The 12,382-nt window shown below is 39.2% G+C and overlaps 1 protein-coding gene across 9 annotated transcripts in view; it reads right to left on the bottom strand.

Annotated features, from left to right (window-relative positions):
• Nucleotides 1-9,165: 9,165 nt before the first annotated feature.
• The window catches only part of ACTN2 (actinin alpha 2), an 81,543-nt gene continuing 78,326 nt past the window's right edge, over nucleotides 9,166-12,382 (bottom strand). For all 9 annotated transcript variants that reach the window (XM_071432505.1, XM_071432515.1, XM_071432469.1 and 6 more), the window contains 2 exons: nucleotides 11,788-11,946; nucleotides 9,166-10,472 (listed from right to left, as the gene is read on the bottom strand). In XM_071432505.1, the coding sequence (XP_071288606.1) occupies nucleotides 10,314-10,472; nucleotides 11,788-11,946 (318 nt within the window). In that variant the 3' untranslated portion in view covers nucleotides 9,166-10,313. The remainder of the gene's footprint in view (nucleotides 10,473-11,787; nucleotides 11,947-12,382) is intronic.

Raw genomic sequence — 12,382 nt, 5'->3', positions numbered from 1 at the left:
TTTGCAGTGAACATGTCCTTAAGCTTGAAATGTGGTGGTTTTTGGTTTTTTTGTTTTGGTTTGGCTTTTTTTCTGTTACGGAGCATTGTTCTTATTTTGCTAAATTAGCCTGTCAAAATACTGTTCCATTTAATACATTCCCTTTAATACCAGGAGCAGCTTAGAGTTGCAGAGCAGTGAGTAAAGCAGGTGAGAACACAAAGCTGGCATCATTCCTGTGTGTGAGAAACCTGACCTTAGCACTGTGGGGAATTAGCCCTATTTAAACATCAGGCGCAGACATGGAGTCACTCACACATCATGGTGAGAATCCTGGTTTCTGAAGGGGGTTATATGTGGTGGTTTAGTGAAGCTAGCGTCTTCCTAATTGCAGCAAGACTAAATCCAAATTAATATCCTTAGCAAAAGAAATAAAAACACTCTAAGATCGAGTTCTGGTGTTTATTCCAAGTATATTTGAATGTGTTTTCAAACCACTGCTTCCCCAGCTCCTCCCACACACAGAGATAAACTCTCACAAAAAGATCTTTTAAACCAGGCAGTGTTTGAAGCAAACAAAGCCATCCTCATATTTTGATTATTTTTTCAGTGCTGAGGATCTGTTCACCAGCTTGTTACTCTACTTGCACACCCATGCATTCAAACAACACACTCACCTTACATGTGTGTAAGGTCAAACACAAGTCTTTAGCCCACTCTTAGCTTTTGGAGTTGTTTTAAATATCTCCACAATATTAACTACAAAAATACACATCTCCCATATTATTTGCCTTTATTTCTGAGGATGCAGTTCCTAATGGGTTTTTCACATAAGTACTCCTTATTTAAACAAGAAAGTAGAATTAGTTGTGTTACTATAGAAGAGTTGCATTTTAGAGAAATATATCCAAGCAAAGCATTTACAACTCCATGCAGAAGTCTGAAGTGGAAAGCAGATTAATCTGATTTCAGAGTACAGGTCTTGGCACTCTCTTCTGTGAAGTTACCACTTGTGCTGTTTTGCTGCAGCTGGATTCTTGCTCAATTTTGATTACTAACTTGCACGACTTATTTCATATTTTCAGAATTTCCTCTGAGCTTAAGAATTACTATTTATTTTTAATAATTTTGTAGACCCACAATTTAGAGGGTGATTTTTCTGTGATCCAAATACAAATTATCTGTTCTGTATAAGTTAAATTATGATCTTAACATTTTTCTTCCAGGATCAAAATCTTACATGAAGGTAAAAGAAAGCTGAGTGCTTTGAGATCAGTTCTAAGCACACTCCAAATGTCAGAATAGCCTATTAAAGATATTAAACCAACAACTTTGTTCTACGTATTTACCAAAGATTTTGGACTTCACTACTTAAAAAAAACCCAAAGTCTTCATGACAGTGAAAACAAACACACTTAGAGTGAACTGAGTATAACCTTTTGCATCTTTAGAGAATCTTTGTTGATGAAAGAGTGTATAAATGCCTGGAAGAACTAAAATGCAGGCATGAGAGGACTGGAAATTCAATAGGGGATGTAGTCTTAGAGCTTATTGATACTGCTGGCAAATTGTATCAACTGCTTTCAACTAGTTACAGGTTTGTGCCTGTAAATATTTTGTATTTATTTAATTATGAAATTTTGCAGCATTTTTAAAACTCTTAAGTATGCACCTTTCAGGTATACACATCAAAATCATAGAAGAGAGGCTGGTGGTGTTCTCTGGGCCATACCAGTCGATAGACAAGCTCAGAGATACAGACTCCAGGAGCTGAAGGGAACTGTCAGAGCACGAGCCCCAGGCATACTTTTGCTGCCTGTGCACTGTAAATGGGATTACACTTCTCCTGACAAGCACAACGGTTTGTGATCGACACAGCTTGAGATCTATGAAAATGTGGTGGCTGAGGAGGATTATAGAAAGGTTTGAGCAGCTCTGAATGGTGGACAATGAAAAAACAAAGCCAATCAGCCCAGCCATCTGCATCCTGGTAGTGCCGCCACGGCACAATGAGGCAGAGAAAAGGGACGTGCACAGGTCCCTTTTGTGTGATGTGCGAGTGGCACTGGAGAGCTTCCAGCAGTGCATCCAGCTGTCAGGCATGGCTCCATCGCTGGGAGAAAGCAGCCTCAATTCTGTCGCTTTCTTTCATTAAAAAGCAAAACTTGTGAGATTTTTCTTGCAAGGGCAGAGGGAATCTTTCTGTGTAAAAAAACTTCAAAGACCAGTGCTCTACTTGGCTTTCTCTAACTTACACAGAGAAACAGCCCAGTATGTTGTCAACAATCTCTTAAAAATCATGTTTTATAGACAGTTCTCTTCTCATTAAAGGACTTTGAAACTGCATGGTTCATTCAGTTTGATTTAAAGTCTAACATGTTAGGTTTCAAAACTTTGTGGAAGCTGCTTATGAGCACAGACCTAACCGTGACATTTTCCCCACCCTTTCTATAGGCAGGCACCATCTCCCTTACCTTGAGAGGGATTTGAGCAATGCTATCCCCTCCCATGCATTCAATTCATTCTAGAAGAGCAGAAATAGAGAGGGGAGAAGGATGATGAGGTCAGGAGCAAGGAAACAGCAGCATGGATTCAAGTCCCAGATCTGAGGTAGAAAACAAGTTTAAGCAACCTCTTCCAGAAATATAAACCCTTCTAGAAAGTTTCTTTTGCTAGGGATATTAACTATGACTAAAGAAAATTATTGTCAAATCAACATACTAAATGAAAAAAAATGCAAGTGATACAACAATATAGAATTATCAGACAAAAAAGAACCTTAATGCCGAAAGTTGTATGTATGAATGAAGAAATGAAGAAACATGAAAAAATACTCAGTGGTGATGTTGGTTCTAAATCTTGCCTAAGCTTCAGAAATAAAATTGTGAGGAAAAACAAGCCTCTTACACCAGCAACAACATGGGCAAGAGACACTGACCAGGAATGCTGCTCTAGGGCAGAGTCTTTCTTTAGTTATCAGTAATACACATTTACATTTTAAAAAATGCCCAGAGTGTACTTTGTCATCCTAAAGGCCAAGTATTTCCACCCTGTTGGTTACTGATACCTGTCAGGTCCTACTCTTTGGCAAGTTCTCAACATAGAAGTGAAAAATTTCTGTTGTTAGCCTGTGGTCTACAATAATTCCATTTGAGTTTTTCTTTTCCTTTGGTATCTCTTTTTTGCCTTGTCAAGCTAAAGGACTTCACTTTGGGCCTTAACACTTGTTAAAGTGCTAAGGTGGCACATAATAATAAAATGTATTAAGCAATCTAAGATCTGCTGACAAGTCCTCAGAAGTCTCTGTTAGCATTGCTACATCGTATTAGCATTTTCCTTGTATATTTTCCAGGATCAGGAAAGTGGTCTTTGTACAACCCCTCATGTAGCAGAGTCACTGTCAATGAGTTGAGCTTGGAGGCAACATAAGAGAGCTGCAAGAGAAAGTAGATCCAAGTCTCCCTGTATATTCTTGCACATGCAAATACTGTGTATTATCTTTCCCTCCTCTCCTGTTTGCTCTCCCACGTGCAGATAGGACAGGTACATTGGGAGCTGGCAAAACCTCCAGGAGGGTATGAAGAGGGTAGAGGCTGGGATGTTGGTTAATCACACTTAAGTCTCCTGTCCCCTCTTTCCTATGTAGAGCAAAACTCACTGCAAGCACTTGGATTTTGATGTCAGCAGGTGCTGGTGGAATAATCTGTGGTTTATATCTTAAATTTTCGTGTGGTACACAAACATCTTTCCATATAGAGCTGATGACTGAAGAGCATACTATAATTCCTGTCTATTGACGGGTCTGATAAGTACTTCAGGAGTAGCAGGTAAAGATAAAGATATTAAATAAAAACAAAGGGAAGAACACTCTATTGCCTTAGTACAAATCAAGAATAACTGCATTCTGATCAAGCAGAAATAAAGTGTCTCCCTTTAAAATCCAGTTCAAGGGAGCCTTGAAATCATTAAACTAGATTTGAGTCAACATCTCCAGTCAGAAACATTTAAGCTCTAAGGGACAGTTGTTAAAAGTGGGAAGAGAGCAGTGGCAGACAGAGGCTGGTGTCTGAGTTAGAAGGGAAAGTGATCTGCCCAGAGACTGTAATGCTGGCAGGAAGAGGGATGCCTCCTCAGAAAAGGCAAATTAATGACCAGGACTGCTAAAGGCAATCCTGTCTGCAGAGCAGCACTTCAGTTAAAGGCCACCACTACAAGAAGGGGTAATGACCCTGATCAGGAATGTTGCCTTATTCCAAAAGGCAGAATGTTCATTTCACTATAGCTGTTCCAGTTGTCCCTTGCAAATAAGGCCAGCCAGGCCATCTGGGTTAAGGGTCTGGCTTGAAGAAACAATGAGTTTTACAGGAAATCTGCTTTAGCTCCCAGGAGAGCAAGAGTGTTGGGGCAGTCAGGTGGGGTCATAATTGAATGGTTTCAGTTTTTCATGCTGTAAGAAAATGAAAAAGCTAGTTATTAATTTTTGATGGATTGAAGGTGTTTGCACAACCATAATCAAAACAATTAGTTTGTAGTGCTGTTGGGACAAGTCTTCTTAAGTTTAGGCAGCTGATAGAAATGTATTTTTTGTTAAGAAGAATGAAAAACGTTTAAAAATGTATTGTCTTTTTTATATAAAGTTTACATTTTTCTTTTTGCATAATTTCCACTTCTTACAACTGCATATGCAGTTATACTAAAATGAAAAATGGGAAAAAAGTTAAATGTAATTCAATGGCTTAAGAATGTAATAATACTTGTACATTTTTATTTACATATTAAAAAACTGACATTTCAAGCCCATGAAGTGACCTACAAGTCACTTCAGATAATGAGACACTTATTATTTCCAAGTGCCAAAATTATTTGCAGGGTAGTATGGGTGTTTGCCAGCTTGCTGTGGCAAATCAGGCCTTGTCAGCTTCCACTGGCAAATAATGAAGGTAAAAGTTAGAGGTGCCAGGGAGTGGTTGTCCCAAGAACTGCACAAATCACAGCAAGACCACCCAATGTTAGATCCTGTGCCTTTGGTTTAATGACAGCAGCAATAGACAAGATGTCAGGGATGTGGTGTTTGACCACATCACATCTGCCATACATGCTCATCACACTCACCTGGGTACCCCCCAAACATTACTGGATGTCTGATTTTCATTTAAATAGGTTTGCTAAAGAGTTTGTCACAACTGTTACTGAGGTTTGTTTCCTGGGAGCTAACATTTCCTCTCTCCTGGACTGCCTGTGTTTTGCAAACATTTAGTCGGAAAGCTGGAATCACTTCCATATTAATTCTGGTAGGTTACCAGAAGATAAAGAGATAACCAGAACAACCAAAAAGACTTTGGGAAACAGCTTGAAAAAGATAAAGGAATGAAAAGTAAATCTTTTTTTCAAGCATATCCAATAGGCTAGTGGAGGGGGTTTATAGGTGCAGTAGGTCCTACTGAAAGGAATACAGGAGCTCTCAAAGCAGATATATTACTTTGGCAGAAAAATAAACTAAATTTTTGGCATCAGTGTTCTACTGTGTTCTACAGAGTTCTGCAAGTTTGTGATCCACAAATTACTGTCAGCTTGGAGACTCTATTGGTCACACATGACCACTTACCATTTCCTTTTCAGACTTTTCCATTATTCCTCCAGTTCATAATGGTCAGAGCTAGGATACAAGTCTGAACAAGATGTGTGATACAGCCATTCTTTGCTTTTCTGTGGCGCCTTTTCTTAATTATAAGAATTTGCAGTGCCTGTACTGACAGTTCCATTCAAATCAAGACCAGACTTGCTGGCAACTTGTGCAAACATTTCTTCTCTTTCAGTCTTATCAGCAGACCAGCTAAAACCTGAAACAGGACCTTCAGTGTCTGAGCCAGAGGAGCTGTTCTATACCTGGGCTTCTGCCACAAGTATCCCTTATGCAGCTGGAAGGCTCCAGCTCAGGAGAGCACACAGGACAACCACTCCTCCCAAGGACAGTGCTCAAGGTCATTTTCCACTCAAAGCATTAAAAGGAATCCTGAAAGGAAGAAAGTTTCCATGTGTTGGGGCCAAATAAAACAGCCAGGTTTTGAAACAAAACAGCCAGGTGCAAGTAGATAAGGGATGGATGGGTGTTAAAATAGCCTCAGGACATTTTTTTCTCAGGACATTCATCCAACATACTCGATTTCCAAGTAATTAAAGCAATATGCTGATAAACAAATTTGTGAAAAGCAGTATTACAAATGCTAATGCAATTTCCCAAAACCTAGCAAATTAGCAGAGGAATTTCTTTCAAAGATTAGAATATGAAATCCTAGTCAAGCTCATATATGGAAAAGACTTGGCTTATTGTTTAATATAGCTGCCCTAATTAATGAGGGGAACGACTGGCACTCCTGGTACTGGCTCAAGGTTTGTTGTCTGAACATAAATGTTCTTTTGTTGGGAATAATAAAGGACTTTCAGCGAAAGTAGGTGGCTAGGTCCCTAATTCCACAGTTATACAATCACTTTAAGGTAATGTAAATACAGGCTACTGCTCCAGGGGATAATCTACAGTTCTAAGCACTCTAGATATGTATTCCCAGCCAGCATGGTAACCAGACCAGGGAACTGTTCTATTTATAAATTAATGGGATCATGGAAAAAGCAGAGATAGACTTGTCCTTTGTGGTGGCAGCCCACACCTTGGGTTAAAATTAGAAAGGAATTACACATTTTAAAAAGAGACTAATGTGAAATAAAATCCAGCTTAGAACAGTCAGTTTTCCTATATAAAAATATTGATCTAAAACAAGTAGAATCTCACCAGAACATGCTAACAACTGTCTGTAGTCCAGGCTTAATGCTGCTGAAGTGGCTCCCAAAGAAAATACCCTGTGAACACAAGCAGAAGGTAGACTTATGCACAACGAAGTATGTGCACCAGTTGTTAACCATGAGACTTGGGGAAGAGTGGCACAGGTAATGAATAGATATTATTTTCTCATTAAATATTACTGGAACTATTTGTAGAAGCCTACCAAAAATATTGATATCATTACAGTGAGGAAAGCATGTTCATTTACTAATGATGATCAAACTATTACTACTTTACAGAATTAGCCTCAACTACAAGCTATTTCCATCAAGAAAGGAAACTGCTTACCATCCAAATCCAGCTGCTAACTGGAGCTATATTCCTCCTTCAGTGAGACCACTTGTGTCTGGGAAAACCTTTACAGACACCATGAACAACCTGAATAAAAGAACATGATCTCCAAGAATTCAGAAATGGAACAACAGGATGTTCTAATGAAAATACAAGCCTCTAGGAATGGCTCTGACCCAAGCCTTTTGTGGTCAGTGGATAAAAAAACAGTGATGGAAACTGTGTACAAAGAAGGGAGGTGTGAAGGTAGCATAGAGCTGACAGCAGATTTCTACCTGTATCAGCACCTTTTAAAAATCAGTGTCTGAAAATTATTACAATGAAATGAAAATTATCTTGGCAGGAGATTTTTTCAAAGAACTGCTGTATTCATGTCAAGTCACAGAAGACATCTGTATTACAGTCATTTAAGCAACTTAAAACCTTACCAACTTTTGTGGACTGTAATTTATTCTACAATCTTCATTCACATGTTCATCAAAATAATGCTATACCTCCAGCTACTGAACCTTGATTTGGCCCCTGTGATTAACACATTTATTACCCCTGACTCAACTACTGTACTTTTTTCATAGTAAAACTAGTTCGCTGCCAGAATTATGTGGACAGAAAACATTGCTGTGTTGATTCCCAGTGGAAAGAGTGATCCTGCAGAAATATACAAATGCCACCTACTAAAAACAGAGCCTTAGAGGAAAAGAAAATCTCTCTGTAAAACGCACAGTCCCTGAACATGATCACAGAACATTTTAAAGGACCTTGAGGATTACCCTCTCTAGGGTAAAATAACACAGTTTACTTATATTGATCCTGGGAGAAACATTTTATGATATATCTTCATTTTACACAAGTCATGTTAAAGTAATAATTATGGTATAACATTTTTAGGCAAGTGTGAATGGATAATTAATCCCTGCAGTTCTCAGCCACTGGTTCTGTTCATTCTGCTTTAGAAATTAGAAACCTGATATAAGATTGGAAAAATTACTTTTCAAGTTTTTCTCTTGCTTCTGATAACATTATCTCTCACATGCTTTGATCAACAGAACGCAGCTAAAGGAGCTTAGAAGTCCCGTCCATACTATCAGAAACAGGAGTAATATCACAATATAAAAAATAGTGGATAGAGAACATGAACCTGAGAGAGGTGTAAGATATAAACTTTGTGCCAATTTTTTTTTGCATAATCCTGCCTGTAGCACTGACATTTTGCTTTTGTGCCACACTTTTCAGAAGTTTTGTTCTTCCAGTTGCATTAAACCGTGACAATGAGAGATAGATAGATTTATTTTTTAATAGGTTTTCAGCTTGACCAGCTGGAGATGGCTTTGCTTTAAGGCAGAGCTTCCTGACTTAGTTTGTACAGGCACTGTGATCACAGAAGGAGATGGCACTGCACCATGCCCTTATCAGCAGTGGCTGTAGCAGCTTCTGGCTGTGTGCAAGGCTCCATGTGCACTGTAGGAGATGAGATCCTAGCCCTAGCAAGTCCTCTGTTGGCCTTTGTACACAAGGGAGAAGGAATAGGTATTTGGTCATTGTCTGTCTCCTCTGGGATTGTTTTAAAACGCTCCCACTCCACCCACCTTAACCTGCAGGGTGCCTGTTTTAGGATTGAAATCACACACAGAATTTTAATGCTTGCCATTCCATAAATTTCCAAACAATGGCCAGAAAAAGCACCATTGCATACTTAACATCTGCTTTTTTTGCATATGAGGAAAAAGTGACATACAGAAAAGTTAAGGCCAATGTCCTCAAAAGCAGTAGTGTCTCTGTCCCACTGAAATCAATCTAAGCTTGGAGTCTACCAAATTAGGGACATCTGTGCTCAGGTGACCTAAATGGAAGGTCTCCAACTCATCCTGAGCTCCATCTCTCTTCATGAAAACAGACCTATACCTCCAGCACACAGAGACTGTTGTTCATGCAGACACAATGTATTGAAATGTGTGACAGATTTTGAATTTTTTGCATCTGAAAACTCCTTTGATGTTCAGAGATGTTTCCAGTTCATAGAGGGAGCCACTAGGTTAATTGCCAACGACAGAGTCTCATAAGGTTTTGAAAAGCAGACTTTATTTAATAGGCACATCATTGCTTTAATAGCACTGGGCTGCACAGCTTGCTTCACCATTTGTAAATGGTTTTGTTTGATTACATTGCATTTCCTCAGTGTCAGTAGGATTCAAGTAAAAAAGTTACTGCTTTTATTCTCTGTCATTTCTCAAGATGGAAAAAACCAGTAAACGTCTCGCGCACAGGAGCAGGGTACAGACAGAACTGCCTGCGACGCAGCAGAACTCAAGACAAAGTGAATTCTGAGCGCTGAACAGTTAAAGCTGCAAGACAACCATACTACATTTGCTCAGATGGGAGTTTGCTTTATGCAGGATAGAGATGAATGTTGCCCACTAATACATATAATAATGCATTTTTATACTGAGAAACAAAGACTGTCCAACATAGACAAGAATGAGGGTTTCATAACAAAACAGTTCACATGAAATTAGCTTTTCTGATTATAAAAGTTGTATTCCCTCAGCTGCAAAAGTTAAAGGCCTAAAAGAAAAGAACTGCTTACAGAGCTCTAAAAATGCACTTTAATCAGCTTTTCCCCCTTATATTACAACTCTTTGAGACAAAAGCATAGCATTCTGGATTTTTTTTGCAATTAAGTAGTTTATGTGGTTGTTATATTTCTTCCCTGAAAATCTGCATTTTAGTATTTTATTAAATTCTACCAATAGAAGCATACAAAATCAGAAATCATAAGAGGAAAGTAATATTGCTCTATGAAAGAAAAAAAGCATGACTTCTAAAACAGTTTTCTGAACATCATAAAAGAAGCACATATGGCATTGAAACATTTTGAAAATGGAGAAATATTTTGTGAGTTTCAATGTTTTTAGGTTTTACATTCTGTTTTCTGAATGTATATTTCCAAAATTAATATCTTTCAATTTTTTAATAGATTTTCTAGCATTGCATAGGACGGACAACCTAAAACCAACAAGGCAGGTATCTAGCGTGCTGCACACTTTAATATACACCGGTTACATCAGTTACTAGCACTTTACACTGACGGTACCTACTGTATTTGTAAAATTTGTTTTTAAATCAGCTTGTCAAAGCTTTTGAGAAGCAATCTGGGCAATAAGGTGGGTATTTTTAGTGTCTACCATGAATACAGCCAGTTACTGACTCAGAGGTCGCTCTCTCCATACAGTGCTGATGAAAAAGAGGTGTAATCCAGAGCCCCAGGAACAGAGCCTGGGCCAGTGTACGGAGGCATTCTCTTGATGCAGTACTGAGCCTGCTCAGGAGGCAGCTCTCGACGCAACTCATCTGCCAGGATATAAGGCTGGGAGGGGGAAAAGGATTGACAAATTCAGTATTTGTTCTTCAAAATCACAAAATATATTTATTTTCTGTAACTAATAGATTTGGGCATCTTGCCTATTTTTCTGAGAGCAAATATTTTCCTCTGTAAATTCCATCACAAATTATGAGTTGAATTCCACCAACAAACTGATTAGGTCAAAATGCAGTGTCAGGATATGTGACTGCCTATGTTAGCTACCAAGCACTGTGCAGCCATGGGCAGAGTGCTACAGATACAGCTTATTCCTAGATAGTCAGTATCTCTGCAGTGCACTACTGCCCCTTCTGCAGTGACAGGACAGATGCAGGTAGTTCCTCTTAGTTTCAAGGTTCTAATATATGTGTAAAGAAAGATGCATTATTTTTCTTAATGGCATGCATTTATGACATGAAGGATACCCTCTGTTAACAGACTTGACATTGCTTAAAATAGCAATCTAATTAAACCACTTTTTCCTGAGACCATCTTCCACATGAATTGCTACTGAGAACATGTCTGGAATTTAAAATGTGGTCCACATTAACTGAAATCACAAAATCAATACAAGCAGCTGGAATGAGAAAATCAATAGAGTGAGCCTGAGCAAATAGACCTGTACTGCTGTGATCTCTCCTTTCTCCACAGCAGAGGATTGGTTTTGTGGCAGCATTGTTTATGGCCCTGACTCCTCCAGAAGCTCTTGTGTTGCCATTATACTCCCTTACATCTTCAAACACCACTCAGTCACAAGTGCATCTGGCAGTGGGGATGAAAGTATGCCAAATTCAGGAGCTTTCTCTACAAACCCAGTAACTACAGGAGGCTTCCTCCTGCTGCTCCTTCTAGGATGTGGATGCACCACATTGCATCATCCTGTTGAGTGAGCTGTCCAGTCACAACATGGCTCACAATCAGGGTTAGCCTTGTGCACCTGATCTAGGCTATGTTCCAGAGGGCAAAACTGCATTGAAATATCCAGACAACAGCATGAAAGGCAGAACAAGTTCCCCACTAGTCAAAGCTGTAGTGTGGAAATAACCTGATGTAAAATATACAGATCAACCATCTAAGTCTTGTCTAAGATGTCTAATTTTATGTTGGCTCTTTATGATATGAGGATACAAAGACCAAGCCTTCTATTCTGCACCTATTTCAGGTAAGAGCCTTGGTTCCAAACAAGAAGAAAACGCACATGCTTTCACTGAAGTCTGACAAACTGCAAACAAAGCTTCACTATTACTAAAAGGCTTGTAACAAGAAGGGCTAAACAGGAGAGCAATTGAATCCTTGCAGCAGCAGCAGCATGGTGACTGACCTTATCTGAAGCCAGGATTCTGAAGGAAGCTATCACTTGCTCAGCCGTGTCGGTGTCTGCCGTTTCTCTGGTCATGAAGTCAATGAAGGACTGGAAAGTGACAGTTCCTTGCCCATTGGGGTCAACCAGAGACATGATCCGGGCAAACTCAGCTTCACCCTTTCACAAAATCCAAAACAAAGAAAATGGTCACCATAATACTGATCTCCAGCAGCCCGAGCCTCTCATGAGCCAGTCGGAACCGCTGGCTATAGAGCTTATAAAGCATCTTCCTGACTTGGGAACATCAACAATCAGAGCCAATTAAATCTGCACCTTAAATGCCCACCCCGCTTCTGTAAAAAGGACTGTGCTTTTGGAAAGTGTATCCTTTGTCCTGAATACATAATATGTACCTTTCAATTAAATGTCACCATATTCTCTCCCTCCCACAGTACCAGTTTAGCTTGTTCTAACTTAACACTTCATTTTCCATCTCATCCTAAAGCCATTGTAATTTAGGCATCATGCAGGGAAGTGAAACAATAGCCCAACAAGCAGGGTAGTCACAGACCCACAGAACTAAGAAGGGAAACAATTCTGAAAATTTCATGCC

The sequence above is a fragment of the Agelaius tricolor genome, unplaced genomic scaffold, assembly GCF_023055355.1.
Source record: "Agelaius tricolor isolate 1412-34295 unplaced genomic scaffold, bAgeTri1.0.p SCAF_1, whole genome shotgun sequence".
Lineage (NCBI taxonomy): Eukaryota > Metazoa > Chordata > Aves > Passeriformes > Icteridae > Agelaius > Agelaius tricolor.
Note: the sequence above shows the minus strand (reverse complement) of the source record. Positions and strands in the feature narration are given on the sequence as shown.